General features: G+C 42.7%; 1 protein-coding gene across 12 annotated transcripts in view; it reads right to left on the bottom strand.

Annotated features, from left to right (window-relative positions):
- Positions 1-25,808, bottom strand: part of nav2a (neuron navigator 2a) — a 1,099,168-nt gene that overhangs the window by 367,273 nt on the left and 706,087 nt on the right. For 10 of the 12 annotated variants that reach the window (XM_043705381.1, XM_043705372.1, XM_043705374.1 and 7 more), the window contains 4 exons: positions 25,164-25,236; positions 12,328-12,592; positions 5,736-5,804; positions 2,177-2,325 (listed from right to left, as the gene is read on the bottom strand). In XM_043705381.1, coding sequence (XP_043561316.1) covers positions 2,177-2,325; positions 5,736-5,804; positions 12,328-12,592; positions 25,164-25,236 — 556 coding nt within the window. The remainder of the gene's footprint in view (positions 1-2,176; positions 2,326-5,735; positions 5,805-12,327; positions 12,593-25,163; positions 25,237-25,808) is intronic. The other 2 variants (XM_043705376.1, XM_043705383.1) reach the window with 1 other exon arrangement.

Raw genomic sequence — 25,808 nt, 5'->3', positions numbered from 1 at the left:
ATTTGTTTAGGATCTCACCAACCTCTTCTGGCTCCACACATAGATTTCCTCCTTTGTGCTTCAGTGGGCTAACCCTTTCCCTGGATACGCTCTCGATTTTTATATAAGTATAAAAAGCCTTGGGATTCTCCCAAGCTCTTCCTGAAGAAGGGCTAATGCCCGAAACATCGATTCCTGTTCCCTAGATGCTGCCTGACCTGCTGCGCTTTTCCAGCAACACATTTCCATTCTCCTTAATCCTGTTTGCTAACAACTTTTCACGACCACTTTTAGCCCTTCAAATTCCTTGTTTATATTCTTTCTTACTTTCCTTACATACTTCAAGGGCTTTGTCAGTTCCAATCGTCCTTGATTATGAGGTTGACAACCACCTGATGAAGGAGCAACACTCCGAAAGCTAGTGCTTCCAATTAAACCTATTGGACTATAACCTGGTGTTGTGAGATTTTTAACTTTATACACCCCAGTCCAACACCAGCATCTCCAAATTATGCAAGCAAGATATTTAAAACCATGACTCTGAATATTTGAAACAAAAAGCCACCTGCAGTGTTGAAAAAAATCAGTGCTTGCTATTTCATTCTTTCCACTGTCATAAACTGAGAATTATACATCCAGGATTAGCTCTGGATAACTGATTTCACAACTTTTCATTATCATAGTGGGGTACCTGTCAGTTCATAGTCTGCCAGCTCCAAGGTGGTTATAAACACTTTGAAGTGGGACTATTAATTAAAAGATTAACTTTAAAAATAATTAAACATTAAAGATAGATGAGATTTTATCAATGAGAGTGTTGTTTTTCAAAATAGTGAGCTCATTGTTCACAATTTATTTAGTCTCAGTATGTTTCCTGAGGTATGGCCATGATGGATAGCATGGTAAAGGCAAGTGCAAATGGTGATGGTTCTCAGCTGACACAAGGACCATGGGGCATAGATTAGCAGGAAACCTATCAGGGGCAGTGGGTAAGTAGTAACTATGAAGTGATGTGGCTGGCAGATGGGAATGTAGAATCTTTGGGTAGGCGAAGGATGTAAGTAACAAGGGCAAGAAGGTGGTCAGTTACCTTATTTCTTTTCCCATTGCTCTGCAACACGTCCTTTTCCATCCCCACCAACCTCTGCATGTTTTGCAAGGTTGCCTGCCAGAATTCCTACAAGACTCAGCCCTAACCACACCCCATCCCAGGGTGCTTTCTGCTGCACTGGGTTTGCAGAGCCCAGAATTCTCCCAAATCTGTGCTTGCAGCCAGAAAGCAAAAGTTCAGACCATAGTTTCAACTTCAATTTACAAAACAGTCGCCACATCCTCAGAATACCCAAAGTGTTTCCTGAATTTCATAAATTCTGAAGAAGGGTCACTCAACCCGAAAAGTTAACTCTGTTTCTCTCTCCACAGATGCTGCCAGAACTGCTGAGCTTTCCAGCAAATTTCTGTTTTTATTTCAGATTTCCATCATCTGCAGTTCTTTCATTGTTTTTTTTTGTCATGAATTTTTGTTGTTTTTGTCAGAAAGACGAACAGCAAACCCAAACTTATCAATGCAGCCCATATCACTCAACAAAAATACATAGCAAACAAACCACACTCAAAAAGCTCTATCATTTGCAAACAAGTAAAGATAAGTCAATTTGCTTGGTTGAGGAACAATTAATTGGTCAGGACAACAGTTTCTATTCTAAAAGCAGAATACTGGCAGATGCTAGAGATCTGAAATAAAAGCAGAAAGTGCTGTACAAGCTCAGCAGGCAATACGGCATCTGTGGACACAGAAACAGTTAATATTTCAAGTCCAATATGTCTCTCCTTTGGAAGCACACTGTAAAATAGCTACAGGACTCGAAACATTAATTCTGTTTCTCTCTCCACAGATGCTGCCAGACCTCGTGAGCTTCTCCAGCACATTCTGTATTTTTTAAAGACGTTCTGAACCCGTGCTTGGAATTGTGCAACAGCAGCTTTTATATCTGCCTGAGCAAGGAGACAGGACTTGATTGTCGTTCATTCAAAAGACAGCACTGCAGAGAGAGGAAGACTGCTTCGGACTGCACTTAACGGTATTCCGCTCTCATGTCCTTGCATAGGATGACAGGGTTTAAACTGAGGTAAGACTCAGGAAAATGGAACCCAACTGGCACCCACAATGTGAATGTACAAGTGCTAATGGTTGTACCTTTCTCATTACTTGCCGCTGGGTTGTGAGCAGATTTGGATTTATCAAAGTTGTTGAAGCTCTGACTGCGCCTGTTGCTTGCACTGGTGCATACACGAGCCTTGTTGTCGCTGCCAGCAGCTGACAATCTTGTAGTGGGGGCTGGAAGCCTGGAGACAAACAGATAAAAAGAGGAAATAGTGAGCTCAACTTAGAATAAGAAATGGTGGACCCAACTGAAAACAGTAAATAAAGAGCCCAACTGAAAATCACTGGCACAGGACAATACCACAAGAAACAAAACTGTTATCGACAGAAAACTTGAACAAACCAAACAGCACACACTGGGTTCTGAATTGCGGCTGATTTCCCAACAATGGCATCAACACAGTACTAAGATCAGGGGGTGGAAATCAAACCACAGGGCTATTAAAAATGCTTGAAGGAACTAAAATGAAAGCTCTGAGAATACGCAGAGTTAGTGAATACAAATCTGGTTCTGAACTTAACGTTGCTGGCAGACCAATTAATAACTCAATTCATAAACACAGTCAATTAACTGAGCTTTCTCTGCTTGTAAAAGAAACAAGAATGGGAGGGCACAGGTTTAACATGATGTGCAAAAGAAGCAAAGGTGATATGATGAAGAAAAAACTTTTTCACACAACGAGTAGTTAGTTAGTGGAATGTACTACCTGTAAATGTAGTGGAGGCATTGAAGATGGGCACTGGATAGTTCTTTAGATACAAATGGCATGCAGAGATATGGAGAAAAGGCAGAAGACTGGCAGTAGGTAATACAGCCAAACCAGATAATAGACCTTGTGCTAGCACAATGAACTGAATAACTTCTGTCTGCATCACAATGATTCCGTAATTCCGTAAAAACACTTGGAAGGAGATCTTGACCTTTATAATAAAGGAAATGGAAGAATCCCCCGTACCATGGCATTCAGGTTTTTAGGTAAACTGAGACTCTGCAAATTGTATAAATTCAGGATACTGAATGTGACAATACTAAAGACCACTCACTACCAGCTTCATTTCATACTCTCAGCAACTTTTGAAGCAAGCCTGAGGGAGTATGGGAAAGGGCCTGCACTTTAATATTCTTCAGCTTGCTCTGCAACACCAAAGGATCAGTGTTTGAACTCTGGCCACTAATACACATTTTCAATTTATACCCAAGCTGGTTGATCCCCTAATAGTCAGAGGGAAATTGAGAAACAAATTTGGAAGGAGATTTCAGTTATCTGTAAAAATAATAGGGTGGTTATGGTAGGGGAGTTTAACTTTCCAAACATCGACTGGGACTGCCATAGTGTTAAGGGTTTAGATGGAGAGGAATTTGTTAAGTGTGTACGAGAAAATTTTCTGATTCAGTATATGGATGTACCTACTAGAAAAGGTGCAAAACCTGACCTATTCTTGGGAAATAAGGCAAGACAGATGACTGAGGTGTCAGTGGGGGAGCACTGTGGGGCCAGCAACCATAATTCTAGCAGTTTTGAAATAGTGATGGAAAAGGATAGATCAGATCTAAAAGTTGAAGTTCTAAATTGGAGGAAGGTCAATTTTGATGGAATTAGGCAAGAACTTTCAAAAGCTGATCGGGGGCAGATCGTTGCAGGTAAAGGGACGGCTGGAAAATAGGAAGCCTTCAGAAATGAGATAACGAGAGTCCAGAGACAGTATATTCCTGTCAGGGTGAAAGGAAAGGCTGGTAGGTATAGGGAATGCTGGACGACAAAAGAAATTAAGGGTTTGGTTAAAAGAAGGAAGCATATGTCAGGTATAGACAGGATAGATCGAGTGAATCCTTACAAGAGTATAAAGGCAGTAGGAGTATACATAAGTGGGAAATCAGGAGGGCAAAAAGGGGGCATGAGATAGCTTTGGCAAATAGGGTTAAGGCGAATCCAAAGGATTTTTACAAATATATTAAAGACAAAAAGGTAACTACGGAGCGAATAAGGCCCCTGAAGAAGGGCCTGTGCCCGAAACGTCGAATCTCCTGTTCCCTGGATGCTGCCTGACCTGCTGTGCTGTTCCAGCAATAAAGTTTCAACTTTGATCTCCAGCATCTGCAGACCTCACTTTCCCCTCAAAGATCAGCAAGGCGGCCTTTGTGTGGAGCCGCAGGGAAATGGGGAGATACTAAATGAGTCTTTTGCATCAGTGTTTACTGGTACATGGAAGAGGCTGGAGGATTTGAGCTATAGGGAGAGGTTGAATAGGCTGGTGCTGTTTTCCCTGGAGCGTCAGAGGCTGAGGGGTGACCTTATAGAGATTTATAAAATCATGAGGGGCATGGATAGGATAAACAGGCAAGGTCTTTTCCCTGGGGTAGGAGAGTCCAGAACTAGACGGCATAGGTTTAGGGTGAGAGGGGAAAGACATAAAAGTGACCTAAGGGGCAACGTCTTCACGCAGAGGGTCGTACGTGAATGGAATGAGTTGCCATGGAAGTGGTGGAGGCTAGTTCAATTGCAACATTTAAAAGGCATTTGGATGGATAGATGAATAGGAAGGGTTTGGAGGGATATCGGCCAAGTGCTGGCAGGTAGGACTCAATTAGGTTGGGATATCTGGTCGGCATGGACGAGTTGGACCGAAGGGTCTGTTTCCATGCTGTACATCTATGACTCTCTGGTTGATGTCATGTTTGTGATGAGATAATACATACATGCGGCATTCTGGTACATCAATAACATCCAACTTATCAATCAAAACAATTAAAATGTTAAACTGCTTCTGTATTTTTACAATGCTGAAGACTTTGAGACAGTGCTATCCACAGTTCCTGCTCAGGGCTGTGTACTGAGTAAGCATGAAACCCAGTTAAGCCATCAATAAATGGAGCTTTGAGTCACACAGTGGATGTGCATCTTCATACACCTGCAATTTCCCAAAGGATCCACAAATTTATTAAACACGCAGCTGCTGTTGAGTCTCAGCTTTGCCCAGGATCAGACTCAGATGCAGTCTCAATTGTGAAGTTGCACAGTTTGATATCTGACTGACAAGCACCATCATGGCTAATCAATAAGGTGAGGTCACTCAGGTGGAGTATCAGAGAGTGATGAGCAGGGGGAATCAATCAGTTCAGGGGATAAGTGGGGTAATCGGTGGGAGGTATGCTCAATATTTTACCACACTTCAACTGAATATGATACAATTTTTTTCAAATAAAGTAAAATACTCTGGTGCCTGAAAATCTGAAATAAAAATAGCAGAAATCAGCAGGTCTGACAGCAATCTGTGGGCAGAGAAACAGAATTAATCACTCAAGTCTGGCATGGACTTGGGACTCAAAGCAAGGCCTTGGAGTTGAAACATTAAATCTGTTTCTCCTTCTATAGGTCCTGAGTTTCTCCAGCAATTTCCTTGTTTATTATTGCAATTTTTTCAAATGGGTAGGTACAGGTGGATGTATACCTTCTGTTAATAGCACTACAGTAAAGATGATGGTGCAAATTTAGTAAGTTAGGTAAATGCTTGGCCATGCATGCACAGTCAAATCAGACACCTCTAATGCTAGAAGCGATCAGTGGGCTAAAAGCAAGCAACACCAGCTGACCTAGAGGTCTTTCTTTGATTGGGCGCATATCTTGTGCTTTTGCTTTGGGAGGATAACCTGGATGACACACTGCGACAGAGAAGAAGAAAGAAGAAAATGATCATGAATAAAGGATAGAGCATGAGAGTACAGCAAGACCAAAGAACATGCAACATGAACCTTTATCGCACTTCCATCACTTCAATGCTCAAATTTTCACTCAATTCAACCTGAGACATCATAAGCCATGAAGCAAACACTACCCAAATATTATGTACATTGAGATTGTACAACAGAGTGGCCATTCTGTCTTCACTGGAAGTACAAAGAAGGGCAAATAGTTTGATAATTGACCTATAAAAGAAGTCCAAAAATGCCACTGCTGTTTATGCCAAGGAGCCTCCAAGCCAATCAAGGAATGATGAGCTTGACTCCTGAATGATGTCTCTGGGATGATGACTTTAGAATGATGACTCCAGAATGATGACTCTTGAATGATGACCCCAGAATGATCACTCCAGAATAATGTCTCTAAAATGATGACTCCTGAATGTTGACACAAATTCTGACACAAAGGTGGATGCATTCAAATTTAAAGGAGAAACATGAATTCATGGTGAGGATGAAACTTCTTTTTTGTAGAAGATGGTGAACAAATGGAGTAGTCTGCACAGAGGAGCAATGAAAGCAGAAAATGTTTGAAATTTAATAGGACAACAGTTACATTTTTCTGGGATGAAGATAATTGAACCTGTGGTGTTAGTACATTGAGCGTATCTAATCCTATATAATTTGATATTCTAAGCCAATTAGAGCATAGATGGAGAAAGGTTTGATAATGTAAGTTATTAATGAGAAACCCTGATGCCCTGGAACAAATCCAAGAGTCACAAAGGGTTGGGAGGAATTTCATAATGAAAGTTTCTTTGTGAAATTGACACATCTCCATGTTCCACCTGTAAGAGTAAGGCATTGCTGGGGGATGCACAAGTCTGCACCAGCTCATGGGCTTGACAAATAAAAATGTGCACTGATGCTTTTTCCTGATCTTCATTTTTGTACTCTTTGCAGTGCAACATCTTATAAAGAGAAACAGTGTATTACCATTTAACACACCACATCCATTGGAAAAGGAAAACCAAGCACGATGCAAAACTGACTGACTTTTTTCATCAGTGACAAGTTAAACTTGGAGTTGAACTCCCAAAAGTCGACAACATGCTTTCTGATATATTCCATGTCTTGTAGACAGCTACCTGAGAAAAACATAGTGCTCTGATACCTTGTACTTTCGAATAAACCTGTTGGACTTAATTTGGTGTTGTGTGATTTTTAACTAAATGCAGAATAAAGAGGAACCTTCATGCTGAGGAGCACTGCCCAAGCAATGTGGTTTTTCTGAACATAGCATCAGCCAAATACAATGCCAAACAGTGGCTTAATCCCCTCCACTAACTAGATAGATGTCAATGAGAAAATAGGTGCCCATTCAGAGCTGGGGGAAAAAAAGTCAGAAAATTAAATCAGCTTTGTATCTGCCTTGTGCACCTCCCAACAGGGAAACAATTCTAGTTTAAAGCTGGAACATATCAATTGATCATACTCTTAAATTCAGTTTGTTGCTTAAAATGAGGGCAAATACAATTAGGCGAAGAAAGAAAATCATCTCATAAATAGACTGGTGGCTCTCCTACTCAGGCCAACAAGAGGCTGGAAAATATAGACATGCATAGGAACTTTGTTGTTCTTGTCAGGAAGTAACTGAAAGCTAAAATGAATAGCAAGCTATTAGGAAGGCTATTGGAATGTTAACCTTTATTGCAACAGAATTTCAAGGCAGGAGTAGTGAAATCTTCCTTTGGTCATATAGGAGCTTCTTTAGACCATATCTGGATTACTATGTGCAGTTTTGGTCTCCTTATCTCAGGGATGATATCATTGCTGTTGAGGCAGTGCAACAAGACTTGCTCCTGTGATGGTGGGACTGAGTTATGGAGAGAGACTGGGCTAGTATTCTCTGGAGTATGGAAGAATGAGAGGTGATCTCATTCAATGTATAAAAATGCTTAAAGGGATAGACAGGGTAGACGCAGGCAAGGTGTGTCTCTTGATTGGGGAATCTAGAACCAGGGGCACAATTTAAAAATAAGAGGGAGGTGTCTCTTAGGTCCGAAATCAGGAAAATATTTGTTTTAAACGAATGTACATCTTTGGAAGTCTACCCCACAGGGTTATGGAAGCTTAGACTATGAGTACATTTAAGTAGAGATTTAGAGATTTCTGATGACCAATGATGTACCAATGGTTATGGGGATGGGATGGGATGGGTAAAAAGCATTGAAGTGCTCAATCAGCCAAAATCATATTGAATGGCAGAACAGGTTCCATAGGCTGTGTAGCCTACTTTCTATGTTTCCATGATTGTAAGATCCTAGATTTCACTTTCAGCATACCCATGTCTGGGAGAGCTGAAATATGAGTCTGTAATAAGAAAGAAGATCCTCCTGCTTCCTCCCTCTTGAATAACACACACGTTGTCTATTGCCAAAGGCTCCCTCCGAGATACTGTAAAGCAGATGTTGTTAAACAACTGTGACCATAAAAATTGACAAACTTCCAGAATGTTAGTGCTGCAAAGTTATTTCATCCCAACACGATCTCCTTGTGTTCAAGGAGTTATGAATTGCTGTTGGAGGAGGAAGAAACATAGGCAGTGGAATGAAACGATGCATTAAGAAATGAAATAATATTTTTAATTTCTTCAGCAACATCAGGATGAAAATTTAACCTCACAAAATTTATTCAACTTACTTAGAATGTGACACTTCCCTTGAAAAACATTATTGAAATTTATTAACTTACCTCTAAACTAGTTAAAGTAACCCTGATTTAGTGAGGTATGCAACTTGCCAGTAACAGCATGCGGTAGATTTGTAAGTATCACAAAATCTTCAGAATACAAGAAGCCCTTCAGCCCTTCAAGTCTGTCCCACCAAATATATAATACGTCCTGCTTTCTTGCACAAGGCCCATGGCCTTGAATGTTATGACGTGTCAAGTGCTCGTCCAAGTACTTTTTAAAAGTTGCAAGGTTACCCTATTCAATTACCCTCCCAGATAGTGCATTTCAAAACTCCACCACCCTCCGGGTGAGATTATGTTTCCTCAATTCCCCTTTTGACCTCTTGTCTTCCACTTTAAAATTATGTCCTATTGTTCTTGACCCTTTGACTAAGGGGAACAGCTGCTTCCTATCCACTCTGTCCAAGCCCCTCATAATCTTACACTCCTCTATCAGGTCCCCACTCAGCCTTCTCTGCTCCAATGAAAACAACCTGAGTTTATCCAGCCTCTCCTCATCACTGAAATGCTCCATCCCAGGCAACGTCCTGGTGAATATCATCTGCACCCCCTCCAGTGCAATCACTTCCCTCCTATAGTGTGGTGGTGCCAAACTCGTGTTGATGTAATCTAACATGACTTAAAATGAAACCAGCATTCAGGATGTCAGGGCTAAAAGAACCCACAGCCTGTGGACCAGGTCTAAGCATCAAGGCACATTTAGTGATGGCAGAAAATGAAACAATTAACTAGCAATGGAGACCAACAATTGGAACCAAAATACAAGGTGAAGTATTTGCAACCAACTTTAACCACAACTGTCAAGCAAATGATCCTCTGTGTCATTTGTGAGAGCGATTAATTTAAGAGAAGGCTGAGGTGATGTTTTTGTTACCTGAAAGACCTCTCCGAAGCTGTGCACTTGTTGCAACATCTTCAATCTAGAAGCTTCCTCTCTAACAGCTCCTAGGACCACTCCAACAAATACAGCAGTAGATACCTCACCACCATCTTCTCAAGGCCAATTAGGTTGTCCCAGCCGGTGAAGCCCATGTTGCCTTGAATAAAAATCCAATTGGCCTTCTCCACAATTCCTCCGTATCACGATGTCAGTCTTCAGCCAATTCGTTTCACTTCACATGATGGCAACAAACAGTTGAAGGCACCAGATAAAGTCAAATACTTGCTATAGTGCAGATGATGTGCTCCATACCAAGGCACACCCCTAGCCAAGAAACATTGCCCAGGTTATGTTCTGTTCACAAAAGCAGGACAAATGCAAAGCAGCCAATTACTGCCCCATCAGTCTTCTCTCATTGACAATGTGATGAGAGATGCTGCCATGCACTAATCACTCAGCAACAGTGCGCTCTCTGATACTTGTTTTCAGTTCCACTAAGCTCCAGACCCATTGCAGCCTTGCTCTAAAGATGGACACGAAAGTTGGGCTTCACAGCTGATGTGAGAATGACTACTCTTCACACTGAAACTGCATTTAACCAAATGTGGCATCAAGGACCCCTGGCAGCTGACATTATCCTCTCGACAGCAATTAGAACAAGAAAAGCTGGTTCAGCTCATGGTGCCTACATCCCATGAACACACAACAGAAACTAACTTCTTGGACAATTACAAAACTTGAGATAATATTACATCACATTTTAAAGTCAATATTTTATTCTTAAATGTAAAGGCCATTTACTGCTTTATACCTGCTCTAATTACATCTCCAAAATTTACTCTTTATCTGCCATTGAGTCACAGGAGTAAGGCATTTTATTTTGAACATCCCTGGCTATCTTGAATGGCATTCAATGGAAATAGAGGTGGGGTGGTTCAGTTGCAATCGCAACAGCCAATGAGAACCCAGCATTGTTTCTTCACACAAAGGCCCATCGAATGAAGGTGCTGTTCATGCAGTTCGGGCAAAAGGTGGGCCACCTCAGGAATCAAGGACCTCCCGAAGAAGACAACAGTCCTAGTGATTGGCCTGCTAGCACACTCATGTGGTTGCTAGATCCCAGACCAGTGACGGCAGGAGGCTGGTCAAAGGGTGCAAGTTTTGGGGAGGTGGGAGGTGGATAACTTGATGGGTATGGGGCTGAAGAGTCAGAAGGGTTGGGAAGGGTAAGGTGTTCTTGCAGCAAACTCCTGCCTTCCAATCTGTGTCCCTTGATCAAGAACTGAGTGATTTGAAAGAGGGAAGGGTGCCATTCTCTTTCCCTGGAATGGCATCAATAAACCTGCCACATTTTCACAACTTTCCCTCGTGGGATTTGAACTCACAGGCTCCAGTAGCATGACCACAAGAGGAAGGCAGCGCACTATCAACTGGGAAGAAGACGGTGCAGCACATTATATCTGAATCTTTGTCATGTTATTATTTAAGAAAAAAACACCAGAAGTAATCCCTGCTATTGTTATTTGAGTTGGTGCTTCCTAAATGAACAATATATTGCTGTTTCGCTCCTTTGTTCAATTTACTGTCAAATTGAATAAAAATGGATGATACAGTTAGAAAACACAGATTTAAACTGATCTGAACACCCTTATTAAAATTTAATACTCTTATTAAAATTTAACACCTCTATTAAAATTTAACACCCCTATTAAAATTTAACATCCTTATTCAAAGGGTACAAATTATTGACACAAACAGGCACATTGACACAAACTGCACCCAAAATTCCTTCAGTTTATGAATTGCCTTTTTAAAAAGATTTCGACTCAGATATCTTCGATGTAAAGATATCAGGAAGCTGCAGAGTCAGCCAGCATTTTAGAAGACAATTTTGTATAAAGGTTTTACTTTCAATACACTCCTTATTGTATTGTATTGAAAACTAGCAATCACCTATAGAATTAAAAAGAGCTTTATCTCAAAAACAAATTATTAAATATCTATTTCATCATTTGTGAGTAACCTGATTTTAACTAGTGCAGAACCTTTTGCTCCTTTTTGTCGTGAACGGTAGTTAGTTTCATTGTAAAGAAAACCCAACATTCTTAACAGTGCCTTTGCATGTAAAACTGAAATGTAATGGTTTAGAAATTAGTGCAATTTGTGGAAACAGGCGATGTGGTGACTAACTTGTTCCATGAGCAGTGCTGGCCACTGAGTCCATCACTTTTGAGTATATTGTGTACATTAAGCAAAACTGCACAATATTTATTTTGTAAAGGTGGCAAAGTTGATATTTTTGAGTAATGTCTTCAAAGCTTGAGTGTGATTTCAGCACCAAAGGTGAAGTGTGGAAATGTGTGTGGGATGTATTTGGAAATGTGGATGTGTGTGGGATGTAATTATGTCTAATATCCTGCCTGCTTCACAACAGAACTATGCAGAAGGAAACCAGCATGCACAACTTGTCAATCAGAAATTTCACATCGACATAGTACTTTTCATAGAAACCCTACATTGTGAAAGCAGATCATTTGGCCCATTGAGTCCATACCCACCCCCTGAAGCGCATCCCGCCCAGACCCTAAAACCCTGCAGTTACTATAACTAGTCCACCTTGCCTGCACATCCATGGACATCACATATGGCCAATCCACCCAACCTGCGCACCTTTGGACTGTGGGAGGAAACCCACGCAGATACGGGGGTAAACGTGCAAACTCCACACAGACACTAGCCTGAGGGTGGAATTGAACCCGGGTCTGTGGTGCCGCGAGGCAGCAGTGCTAACCACTGAGCCACCCTGTGGCAAGGTTTCAGGCTTTCAAATAGTAAAGCAACCCAGCGTTCAACTTAAAACTCAAAGCAAACCTTGACTGCATTTCCAGCTGGCCTTTCTGTTGGCACTGTTGTTGTACTTGTTGGTGAGGCTGGCTGCAGGGTGTGGTATGCTGCTGTTGCTGGGTGCCAGCTTGATATTGATGCTGAGGGTGATGATGCTGGGGCACCTGCTGTGGACATACAAGTGAAGATGGCTGTTGTTGTTTTTGCGTCTGCTGCTGCTGCTGCTGCTGCTTATATCGTGAAAGACTGAAGAAGAGACCCAAGATGGCTTTCAAATTTCCATTTCGGATTTCTGAAAGAGACCAAACATGAACAATTCACCGCAAAGTTTCACAAAACAAGAAAACCTCAATTCATTTATCTCTGTTAAAAATTGTCAAGTGACCAGATAATTTTGTAAAAGCAAAATACTGTGGATGTTGCAGATCTGAAATGAAGTCAGAAAACACTGGAGAAAGTCAGCATTGAGAGAGAAACAGAGTTAATATTTAAAGTCCAATATGACTCTTCTTTGATTGATTGATTGATTTATTGTCATGTGTACCGAAGTACAGTGAAAAGCATTGTTCACGAGCAGTCCAAGCAGATCACAGTAAGTAAGGATGTACAGATCGGAGGTTGTACAAAAACTTAAGGCAGAGGCATACAGGTTACATTGCACAGGGCGTGCGCAAGGTGAGATCAGCGGTAACAAGATCAGCATTATTTGGGGCAAGAAAGTCCATTCTTCAGTCCAATAACAGCTGGGATGAAGCTGTTCCTGAACCAGATGGTGCGTGTGTTCAGGATTCTGTATCATCTGCCTGATGGAGGAGGTTGTAGGAGAGCATTATCGGGGTGGGATGGATCTTTGATGATGTTAGCAGCCCTTCTGCGGCAGTGAGCCATGTAAATGGAGCCCATGAATGGGAGATTGGCTTCCATGATGGTCTGGGCCGTGCACACAACCTTTTGTAATCTCTTACTGTCCTGAACAGAGCAGTTGCTGTATCAGGCCGTTATCCACCGGATAGTATGCTTTCAATGGAAGTCTTTATGTAATGGCTCTCATTTCTGTGGATTGTCCACACAACATCCACAAATAAATCTGCTCTGATACTTCTCAGCTTACATTTTCTGACAGCAGCTGGTGGCATTATTTTAATTTAAACTTTCCCTTTAAAAAATTAAGCACTGACAACTATATGGTTTATTGCACATTGAATTAGCATTCACATAGCATCAAAGTTCAGGATTTAAAGAGCTGACTGAAACTCACAACCACTTCACTGTGACTACCTACTTCTACCATCTCTTTCCCTACTTTCTGGGATACGATTAGAAGACCACAAGGATATCTCAAACACCCTGCTTGAGTATTCTTGATCCGGGGGGGTGAATGGATCATTTTATTGGAGGGCATCAAAGCTGAGTGCTATCCAGCTCTCACCCTCTCGCACAGCCTGTGCTGGCCCTCTTTCATTTTCACGGAGTCAGCAAAATGTTTAAACAACATGGGGTTCATGGCCTCTCATGTGTTTTGAATCCTGATCTGAAAGTGAGAATCTTTTGAAAGGTAAATTCAGAATTTCTTGCCCATGCCTTCCATGCCAAGCCATGCTCTTCCACCTACCCTCATGGCTCCTCACACCCTTTACTTCAAGCATTATGAAGGCTGAGAGCCGAGACATCCATTGGAACAAAGAACAAAGACAATTACAGCACAGGAACAGGTCCTTCGGCCCTCCAAGCCTCCGCCAATCCAGATCCTCTATCTAAACATGTCGCCTGTTTTCTAAGGATCTGTATCCCTTTGCTCCCTGCCCATTCATGTATCTGTCTGGGTATATCTTAAATGATACTATCGTGCCCACCCCACCACCTCCAATGGCAATGCATTCCAGGTACCCACCACTCTCTGCGTAAAGAACTTTCCACGCATATCTCCCTTAAACTTTTCCATTCTCACTCATGACCCCTAGTAATTAAGTTACCCATTCTGGGAAAAGGCTTCTTGCTATCCACCCTGTCAATACCTCTCATGATTGTGTAGATCTCAATCAAGTCCCCCCTCAACCTCCATCTTTTAATGAAAATAATCCTAATCTACTCAGAGTGCTTCGTAGCTAGCACTCTCCATACCAGACAACATCCTGGTGAACCTCCTCTGCAAGCTCTCCAAAACAACCACATCCTGTTGGTAATGTGAGGACCAGAACTGTACGCAGTATTCCAAATGGGGCCAAACCAAAGTCTTATACCACTGTAACATGACCTGCCAACTCCCGTACTCAATACCCTGTCCGATGAAGGAAAGCTTGCTGTATGCCTTCTTGACCACTCTGTTGACCTGCACTGCCACCTTCAGGGTACCATGGACCTAAACACCCAGATCTCTCTGCACATCAATTTTCCCAGGGCTTTTCCATTTACTGTATAGTTTGCTCTTGAATTGGAACTTCCAAAATACATCACCTCACATTTACCCAGATTGAACTCAACCTGCCATTTCTCTGCACAACTTTCCAATCTATCTATATTTTGCTGCATTCTCTGACAGTCCCCTTGACTATCCACCAATCTTAGTGTCGTCTGCAAACTTGCTAATCAGACCACCTATACCTTCCTTCCAGATCATTTATGTATATCACAAACAACAGTGGTCCTAACATAGATCCTTATGGAGCACCACTGGTCACAGTTCTCCATTTTGGGAACTCCCTTCCACTACTACTCTCTGTCTCTTGTTGCCCAGCCAGTTCTGTATCCATCTAGCTAGTACACCCTGGACCCCAGCCTACCATGGGGAACCTTATCAAACACCTTACTGAAGTCCATCTACAGCCCTCCCCTCATCAATCAACTTTGTCACTTCCTCAAAGAATTCTATTAAGTTGGTAAGACATTACCTTACCTGCACAAAACCATGTTGTCTGTCATCTGATAAACTCACTTTCTTCCAAATGCAAATAGATCCTATCTCTCAAAGTCTTGTCCAGCAGGTTCCCTGCTACTGACATCAGGCTCACTGGTTTATAATTATGTGGATTATCCCTGCTATCCTTCTTAAACAAGGGACAACAGTAGCAATTCTCCAGTCCTCTGGGACCTCACCCCTGTTCAAGGATGCTGCAAGATATCTGTTAAGGCCCCAGCTACTTCCTCTCTCACCTCCTTCAGTAACCTGGGATAGATCCCATCTGGACCTGGAGACTTGTAGTTCATGGAGTGTTGAAATTGCTAAGCCCAACTGAAAACAGTACTTGGCACTTATTGATTCACAATGTACACTAGATGAAGAGGTTTTAGGTTATAGTTTCTGCTATTACACATTTGAAGAATTTGGATAATTAACACTTTTATTGGTCTATAAACGCAGCTTTTTAAAAATATATGCCTTTATCACTCTAGGGTTGATTGGTTCTGACTAGAGTTATATTGGGTGACTGGGTACGGCAATGCCACCGATTAGCATGGGAGGGGCAGTATGTGTGAGAGGCAGGTAATTGGGAGAAGGGATGTGGATTAGTGGGCAATGATGGGACATGGGAACTGTTTGGGAGTGAAGAGGTTTGTGAGCTAAAGTGCAATTCTTTATTTTGGCATAATTAATACAACTGGAGCAAGCATTCAGGTAGATGCTTTCCAGGCATGGGTCCTGACTCCTGCTTCCCTAGAATGAATGCCCTGCACTTCCTCCTAAGATAGGTGCACAAAACCAGGTTACTTTCCCAACTCTCACCACTCATCTCAAAGTTCAGTATCCACACCATTCATTCTAGCTTACTGCTTCTCTACTTCCACAATCTGTTCATTCCTCGAAACAGCTTTTGTTTAAAGCATGGACTTTTGAATAGCATTTAAGAAACTATGGAAAAAAAGTGCTGGCCTACAATTGAAACAAAAATTTAAAGGGTTTAAGTTTTTTTCCCCATATATAGAATTCTTTTTAACATGGCAGCAATAACTTCATAAAACAATGACAGAGATCCTTACCAAAGCACAAGATTTACAAGGATGTTGCCAGGGTTGGAGGATTTGAGCTCGAGGGAGAGGCTGAATATACTAGGGCTATTTTCCCTGGAGCGTCCGAGGTCAAGGGTTCCAGACCTTTTCAAGATTTATAAAATCATGAGGGGCATGGATAGGATAAATAGAGGAAGTCTTTTCCCTGGGGTGGGGGCATCCAGATGTAGAGGGCATAGATTTAGGGTGAGAGGGGAAAGACCTAAAAGGGACCCATGAGGCAACTTTTTCACCCAGAGGGTTGTGTGTGTATGGAATGAGCTGTCAGAGGAAGTGGTGGAGGCTGGTACAATTACAGCATTTAAGAGGCATCTGGATGGGTATATGAATAGGAAGGGTTGAGAGGGATTTGGGCCAAGTGCTGACAAATGGGACTAGATTAGGATATCCGGTCGGCATGGACGAGTTGGACCAAAGGGTCTGTTTCTGTGCTGTACTATTTCTATGACTCTATAATTACCCACAAAATTGAAATAAAATTGTAAGGAACTAGATAGCAATAGTTTCATTCTCACAAGGAAATTTAGCTCCTGTTCTTTGGATTCACAACCAGAAGGAAATCCGAGAAGTGTGCATGACTACCTCAAGGAAGCAGGAAATAAATCATCTAAAAAGAACCTTAAATTGAGCATGATTTTCATCTTGGTAATTTCCACAAACCCCCAGGGTTTTGAGTTGCCACCATTGCATGCCTCCTCTTGAGATGGATTTAAAATCTTTGCAAAAACCACGATGATAAACAGATTTCCAAACCCTACTGGCACCAGGTCAAAAGTTGTGAGGAAACAAATTAAGATTCACACAGTTGTGTTGTAACCTGTGGGATTCCTATATTTACATTTAATATAATTTATTATAAGTTTGGGTTTCTGGTTTTTGTTTGGTGGTTTTCTGAAGTTAATAATTAACTTGTAAGTATTTCTGTAGCCATGGTGATTTCTTTTAAAAATGTTTAAGACATAACTTTCGAGTGAGTGGTTATGCATTCACCACAAATGAATTTTTTTTTTGTTTATCTTAGATTGCTTTGCAACACAACAAAGTCAATAAGTGATTTGAGGATTTTTAAAGACGTCTGCAACTTTTATTTAATGCTTAAGGGAAAAACCCATAACTTAGGGAGGAGTTTTCAGTTTTACATGGAGTGCTGGAGTTCCTATGCCCCATCAGGATGAAGCTATCTTCAGTTTCACTCTAAAATCTGAAACCAAAACTGACTTATTCACTCTGCATACAGGGACTCTAGAGTGAGTATTCCATGAGCAAAATTGAAAAAGTTAGCACCGTTCTCCTTGGAAAGAACGTTGAGAGAATATTTACTCAAGGTTTGCAAAGTTATGAGTGGGCTAGATCGAGTAGAAAGGGAGGAGCTGTTCCCATTCCCAAAAGAAAAAAAGAACCAGTTGGCAGAGATTTAAAGGGATGTGCAAACAAAGCAAGCCTGTGGTCATGTGAGAAAAAGAACCTTTTCCACTCAGTGAGTAAGGGCTGGAATGCATTGCCTGGAAATGCGGTGGAGGCAGATTATAGAGAATTGTAGAGTCCTACAGCACGGAGACAGGCCCTTTACCCCAAACAGGTCCATGCTGACCACGCTAACACCATTTCTCTCCATTTAGCCCATATCCTTCTCATCCTTTCCAATCCATGTATTTGATCAAATGTCTTTTAAATGTTGTTAATGTACCTGCCTTAACCACTTCCACTGGCAGATCATTCTGTATGTGTATCACCCTCTGTGTAAAAAGGTTGTCCGTCAGGTTCCCTTTTATTCTTTTCCCTCCAACCTTAAACTGATGCCCTCTAGTCCTCAATTTTCCACCCCTGGGAAAAAGATTGAGTGAATTCACCCTATCTATGCCTCTCATGATCTTATACACTTCTATAAGATCCCCCCTCAGTCTCCTATGCTCTAAAGAAAAATGTCCTCCCTATAACTCAGACAGTTGAGTTCTGGCAACATCCTTGTACATTTCTTCTGCATTCTTTCCAGTTTAATAACATCCTTCCTATAGCAAGGTGACCAAAATTGAACACAATAGTCTAAGTGCGGCCTCACCAACGTCCTGTACAACTGCAACATAACTTCCCAACTTCTATACTCAATGCCCTGACTGATGAAGGCCAGTGTGCCAAAAGCCTTCGTCAACCTGTAACTCCACTTTTAGAGAACTGTGCACCTGAACTCCAAGCTCCTTCTGTTCCACTACACTCTTTAAGGTCCTCCCATTCACCATGAAGCTCCTCCCTTTATTTGACTTTCTAAAATGCAAGACCTCACACTTATCCATTTGCCATTTCTCAGCCCATTTCCCCAGCTGATCAAGGTCCTGCTGCAATTTCTGATTATCTTCCTCACTACCCACAAGACCGCCTATTTTAGTGTCATCTAAATAATCATTGCTATAGATAACAAACAGCAATGGGCCCGGCACTGACCCCTGAGGCACTCCACTAGTCAGAGGCCTCCAGTCCAACAAGTATGCTTCCTCTATTACCCTCTGCTTCCTGCCATCAAGCCATTTGCGTATCCAATTTGCCAGCTCCTCCTGGATTCCAAGGTAGAGGCTGGAAGAACACAGCAAGACAGGCAGCAGCAAGAGGTGGAGAAGGTGTAACTCTTCTTCAGGATTGGGGTGAGGGGGGGTGGGTGTAGGGGAACTGCAGATAAAAGGGGTAGAGGGGGAACGGTGGTGAAGTGGGGATAGGCGAAGACAGGTAGAGGGTCAATGGGAAAAATGAATCTGGTTGGTGGCAGGGAGGACTGGAAGGGAGGGGGAGAGGCTGTGAAGGGAATCGGGGATGGGAAGGGAGATTTTTTGAAATTGGAGAACTCAATGTTGAGTCCTCCAGGCTGGAGGATTCCCAGGGGGAAGATGAGGTGTTGCTCCTTCAATTTGCGGTTTGGTTTGGTGTGGCAATGGAGGAGGCCAAGAATGATCATCTCGGAAAGGGAATGGGAAGGGAAATTAAAATGGGTGGTGACTGGGAGGTCAGGTTGGCCCCTGCAGGCCCAGCTAAGATGCTCGGAGAACCATTCCCTAAGTTTATGTTTGGTGTCTCTGATATAGAGAAGATCACATCGGAAACACCTGATGCAGTAAACTAGGTTGGAGGAGAGGCAGGTGAACCTCTGTCTCACCTGGAAGGACTGTTTGGGGCCCTGGATAGAGGTGAGGGGCGTGTATATTTATTCCGGTTGCAGGGAAAGGTACCTGGGGGTTCAGGGGGGTTGGTAGGGAGAGTGACACAAACCAAAGACTGGCGAAAGCAATGTTCTGTGCAGAGGGCAAACAGGGGTGGGGAGGGGAAGATGTTCTTGATGGTGGGGTCTAGTTGGAATTGGCGGCCATGTTTCTGGCTGATGCGTTGGATGTGGCGACTGGTGGGGTGGAAGGTGAGGACAAGGGGGTCTCTATCTTTATTTCTTTTGGAGGGGGTGTGTTAGACCAGTGGAACAGGGAATCAAGGTGGTGTGGTGAAGGGCTGTCCAGATGACAGGGTGGGCAAGCACATTGTTTGAAATTGGTGGACATCTGGGATGCTTGGGAGTGAAATATCTCCTCACCTGAGCAGATGCTGCAGAGGCAGAAGAATTGGGAGAACGGGGTGGAGTTCTTGCAGGATACTGGTTGGGAGGTGGTGTAGTCCAGGTAGTTGTGAGAGAGTCTGTGGGTTTATAGTAAGCATCCATCTGGAGACTGTTGTCAGAGATGTAAATGGAGAGGTCAAGAAAGGGGAGGGAGGTGTCCGAGATGGACTAAATGAATTTGAGGGCGGGGTGGAAGTTGTGGGCGAAGTCGATGAACTGGTCCAGTTCAGCCAGGATTCCATGCGATCTAACCTTCCAAAGCAGCCTACCATGTGGAACCTTATCAAAGGCCTTACTGAAATCCATATAGACTACATCTACAGCTCTGCCCTCGTCAACCTTTCTGGTTACTTCATCAAAAAACTCTAACAAATATGTGAGACATGATCTCCCAAGCCATGCTGACTATTCCTAATCAAACCCCATCTTTTCAAATGCATGTACAGAGGAACCTCAGTTTTCTGACGATATTTTGTTAAGATAATTGATTATTTGGTTAATTGATTCAATGCCTCTCCTCTGAGGCTCGGAGTTTTCTGAAGTTTCCTTTTTCCTCGCTCTGCCTGCCTTGCTCCCCCTCTCGGTCTCAGGGTTTGTTTCTGAGCAGACACACCCTTGTGTGTAAGGGATCTGCTGCATTGCTGAAGCTTCCCCACCCACCCCTACTCCCTAACCCCATCAGTTCAAAGGGATTGTCACAGCCAGCACTTGCTCGGTCCACTCCCCATTCAGGAGGCCAGGCAGCAGCAAACTGCGCACGAGCCCCTGCCACCCCCAGCCCCATCCAACCCCACCCCTACCCCATCCGCCTCAAACCCCAGCCAATTCCACCCCCATCCATCCCACCACCCTCCCCCTCTGCCCCATGCCCCCATTCCCCATCAGCCCACCAGCCCGTTTCCTCCCCCCCCCCACCTTGGGGGCAGCTGGACTGGACACCAACAGTAAGACTACTGCCACCTTGGTGGGGGGGGGGGGGTAAGTCTCAAAATAGCACAAGCGTGTGTATACACACACACACCTTTTTATTGCAACGTTTTGACTGTACAGAGAGATTATGTGGGGAAGGGGGCGTGAGTTTCGGATACATCCCTGTGTAGAACTCCAGGGAAGGTGTGTGAGAGAGGGGAGTGGGGGGGCATGGTGCCTGGGTTCCCATCGATGTCCAGGTATGTTCTCCGTAGCATTTCATTGAGCCGAATTCATTTTTAATCATGGTAAACAAAAGACACGATCAGTCTTGGAAACATCTCTTTGATGTAACGTTTCTATCAGGACCTTGATATCGTCTTTGGATAATCCGAAATTTGGATAATTAATATTCAGATAATCGAGGTTGCTCTGTATATCTTATCTCAGAATCTTCTCAAGTAACTTAACTACCACAGATGTTAAGCTTATTGGTCTATAGTTCCCAGGTTTCTTTACAGCCCTTCTTGAATCAAGGTCCACCATTCACTCCCCTTCAACTGAGGAATTCAAGATGGCACTGGATGATTATTTAAATTGAAGTAGTGATATGGGGAAAAGGCAGAAAATTGGTGCTAGACAATCGAACTGGTGGAGGCGTGATGGACCAAAGGGCCTCCTTCAATTCCCTTAACAATTCTGTGATTCTCGGGGGTGTTTTGGGTACTGCCCTGGGGTACTGTGCAGAAGTTGTTTTGTTACTTTTCGATTGACAAAGGGGTGTTTTTGGATTAAAGGGTTTATACTTTTACTGCGAATATTTGAGTTGGTGCTATAAGCAGATGGTTTGATTTCATCTAACTTACATTCTCTTTTTCGTTAATAGATTTATGCATTACTGTTAAAGCAAGACCTGCAGCATTACCTGCTTACTTTTAAGTGAAAGGCCACTTTGTTAAAACCGAAAACAAAATCAAAATATGATCTATCAAGCCAGGTCTGTGTCTTGGATTTGACATGTTTAATAATAACATCAGATGGAACATAACACAGTCTTATAATTTGCTCAGCATTAATAGAACAAACAAGTCAGATCTTCATCAGAAATCAAATATATTGCCTTCAGCTACCTGGCTTTCTGTCACAGAGATTTACAAAGAAGTGAGGGATAATACAGTTGTTTAAATATACTTGGAATGGATTTTGACTATAGTTTTGTTGATGGCTTATCAGAGTTTATGAAACTCACCTGTTGCAAATGGCTTTAATGCAAGAAGTTATAAATGAGACTGTTGAGAGTCTATTGCACCTAACTCTTGAAGCCCAGTCAATGAGCAACAATTTTTTTGCAGTAGCAATAGTTATTTGATAGAGAGTGAAGAGGAGATTTACCAGGATGCTGGACAGTTTCAGCGATGAAGAGAGATTGGAAAGATAAGGATTGTTTTCCTCAGAACAGAGGAAGTTAAGACAAATTGTGATGTGTAAAATTATGAGGAGCACAGATAGGGTAGACATGAAGAGACCTTTTCACTTGGTGGAGGGATCAATAACCAAGGGACGTTGATTTAAGGTAAGGGTTAACATAAAACATTTGGTAGGTAGCAGATCCAAAGAAAAGGAACTAGTGGAAGGTCGATGAGATGGGCTTTTTTAGAAGTAGCTTGGGTGTAATCTCAACAGAGAACAGGACATTCTGGATTTGGTGATGCGTGATGAGGCAGACCTGATTAATGTGAAAGAACCCTGAGGGGCCAGTGACCATAATATGATAGAATTCACCCTGCAGTCTGAGAGGGAGAAGCCGGAATCAGATGTAACGGTACGACAACTGAGTAAAGATAACTACAAAGACATGAGGGATGAGCTGGCCAGAGTTGAATGCACGGGGAGTCTCCTAGGGAAGAAGGTAGACAGCAATAGTTCCTGGGGTAATTCGGGAGGCACAGTAGGAATTCATCCAACAAAGACAAACATACTAAGGGAAGGATGAGGCAACCCTGGCTGACAAGGAAAGTCAGGGACAACATCAAAACAAAAGAAAAAGCATACAACGGGGTGTAGGGTGGTGGGGTGGGGGGTGGGGGGGGGGGGTTGAGTGTGGATGGGTTGCTCTCCGGGGGTTAGTGTGGACTTATTGGGCCAGGGGACCTGTTTCCACACTGTGGGATTCTATGAGGTGGTGCAGATTAATGGGAAGCTAGAGGATCGGGAAGCCTTTAAGAACCAACAGATGACACTTAAAAAGCAATGAGGTGAGTAGATGAAATATGAGGATAAGCTAGCTTGTAATATAAAAGAAGATTGCAAGAGCATTTTTAGATATCTAAAAGGTAAGAAAGAGGCAAAAGTGGACAATGGACTGATGGAAAATGGGACAAAGGAATTAGTAATGGGGAATGAAGAAATGGCAGAGGAACTGAATAGATATTTTACATCAGTTTTCACATTGGAAGACAGCAGTAGCATACCAGGACTTCAAGAGAGTTGGGGGGCAGAGGTGAGTGCCGTAGTTATCACTAAGGAGAAGATGTTGGGGAAGCTGAAAGATCTGAAGGTGGAGAAATCATCGAGAGCAGATGGACTAGCCCCAGGTGTCTGAAGGAGCTAGCTGAGGAGATTGGAGAGGTATTGGTTGTGATCTTTCAGGAATCACTGGAGTCATGGAGGATTCCAGGGGACTAGAAAATGGCTAATGTAACACTCCTGTTTAAGAAGGGAGGGAGACAGAAGGTGGGAAACTTTAGGCTGGTTAGCCTGACTCTATCATTGGTAAGATTTTACAGTCCATTATTAAGGAGGAGATTATGGAATACTTGGAAGAGTATGGTAAAATAGAGCTGAGTCAGCACGGCTTCATCAAGGGAGGTCATGCCTGACAAATCTGTTAGAAGTCTTTGAGGTGGTAATGAGCAAGTGAGACAAAGGAAAGCCAGTGGACATGACCAACTTACATTTCGAGATGGTCTTTGACAAAGCTGCTAAATAAGGTGAGAGCCCATGGTGTTAGGAGCAAGGCACTGGCATGGATAGAAGGTTGGCTGACTGGTGGAAAGCAGCGAATGGGGATAACAGGGTCTCTTTCAGGATGAGAGTTGATGATTAGGGGAGTTCCACATGGGTCGGTGTTGGGACCACAACTATTCACATTATACATTAACAATATGGATGAAGGAATGAAGGACGTTGTTGATATGTTTGCAGATGACACAAAGATAGGTAGAGGGACAGATCATGTTGAGGAGATGGGAAGACTGCAGAAGGACTTGGACAGGTTACAAGATTGGGAAAAGAAGTGGCAGATGGAGTACAATCTAGGAAAGAGCAAGGCTATGCATTTTGGTTAGAAGAATAGAGGTGTAGGCTACTTTCTAAATGGGAAAGGCTTTGGAAATCTGAAGCATAAAGGGATTTAGGAGGCCTAGTTCAGGGTACTCAGGTATGCAGGTTCAGCTGGCAGTTGGTATGGCAAATGCAATGTCAGCATTCATTTTGAGAGACCTGGAATACAAGAGCAGGGATGTACTGCTGAGGCTGTATCAGCCTCTGATCAGACTATATTCGGAATATTTTGATCAATCTTGGGGCCTGTATCTGAGGAAAGATGTGCTGGCATTGGCGGGGGTCCAGAAGAAGTTTACAAGAGTGATCCCAGGGATGAAGGGCCTGTCAGTTGAGGAGTGGTTGAAGACTCTGGGACTGTACTCAACAGAGTTTAGATGGATGAGGCGGGGGGTGGGGGATTGGACTGAAACTTACAGGATACTGTGAGGCCTGGATTCAGTGGACATGAAGACGATGTTCAAACCAGTAGGAGAGATAAGGACCCGAGGGCACAGCCTCAGAGTGAAGGGACGACCCTTTTGAACTGAAATGAGGAGGAATTTCTTCAGCCAGAGGGTGGCTAATCTGTGCAACTCATTGTGACAGAGGGCTGTGGAGGCCAAGTCATTGAGCATATTTAAGACGGAGATAGATAAGTTCTTGATGGCAGGATAATGGGGTTGAGAAACATATCAGCCATGATCAAAACGTGGAGCTGACTGAATGAGCCAAATAACCTAATTTTGCTCCTGTATCGTACTGTCTTATGGTTAAGGAGCAGGAGGCATAGAGGAAATGTGAGGACTTTTTTTTTCATCTAGAGGTTGGTGGGAATCTAGCCCTCACTGTCGAGAAGGGTGGTAGAGGCAGATTCAAATGTGTCATTGTCCATTTGTGATTCCAAGGGATGGAAGGCTCTGAGCCAAGTGCTGGAAAATGGGATTGCTTTTGACTGGCCAGATGCGATGAGCTGAAGGGCCTTTGTCTGTGCTGTAGACTTCTAACACTCTGCATATACAGTGTAGTTTCTTACCTTCTGCAGAAAGACCCTGTATATTCACGCCTTTGGCAGCCAAGAAACTCAGGCACACATCAATATTTTCAATCTGCAGAAGGACAAGAAGAAAAATTTCAATCATGAGTTCTTGGGCAATAAAAGGTTTAAAAATAGGATAAAGTTAGTACATTGAGTATAGGAGTTGCAGGTTTTTGCAAATGTAGATCTTCTTCCATGTAAAAATGAAAAAAACAATTGCCTAAAATGCATCAATTCATAGCATACAGTTTACAAGTATTGTGATATCCCCCCATCCAACAATCCCTCCTCACTGCTGGAGCAGAGACTAAGTTGGCATAGCAGAGATAAAAACAGAAATTGCTGGAAAATCTCAGCAGGTCTAGCAGTTTCTGTAAAGGGAAATCAGAGTTAACATTTCAAAGTTAACAAAGTTCTTCAGAAGTTCTGAAGTAGAGATAACGAGACCCAAAACGTTAACTCTGATTTCTCTCTACAGAAGTTGCCAGAACTGCTGAGATTTTCCAGCAATTTCTGTTTCGCTTCAGATTTCCAGCTTCATTTATTTGTCTAGCGTGAATATACATTCATTAAACTGACAAGCTCCAACCACATCAAGTCAGAAAGACACAACAGGAAGAGAACTTCAAAGGGAAGATATAC

Source organism: Chiloscyllium plagiosum, chromosome 16, assembly GCF_004010195.1.
Source record: "Chiloscyllium plagiosum isolate BGI_BamShark_2017 chromosome 16, ASM401019v2, whole genome shotgun sequence".
Taxonomy (NCBI): Eukaryota; Metazoa; Chordata; class Chondrichthyes; order Orectolobiformes; family Hemiscylliidae; genus Chiloscyllium; species Chiloscyllium plagiosum.
Note: the sequence above shows the minus strand (reverse complement) of the source record. Positions and strands in the feature narration are given on the sequence as shown.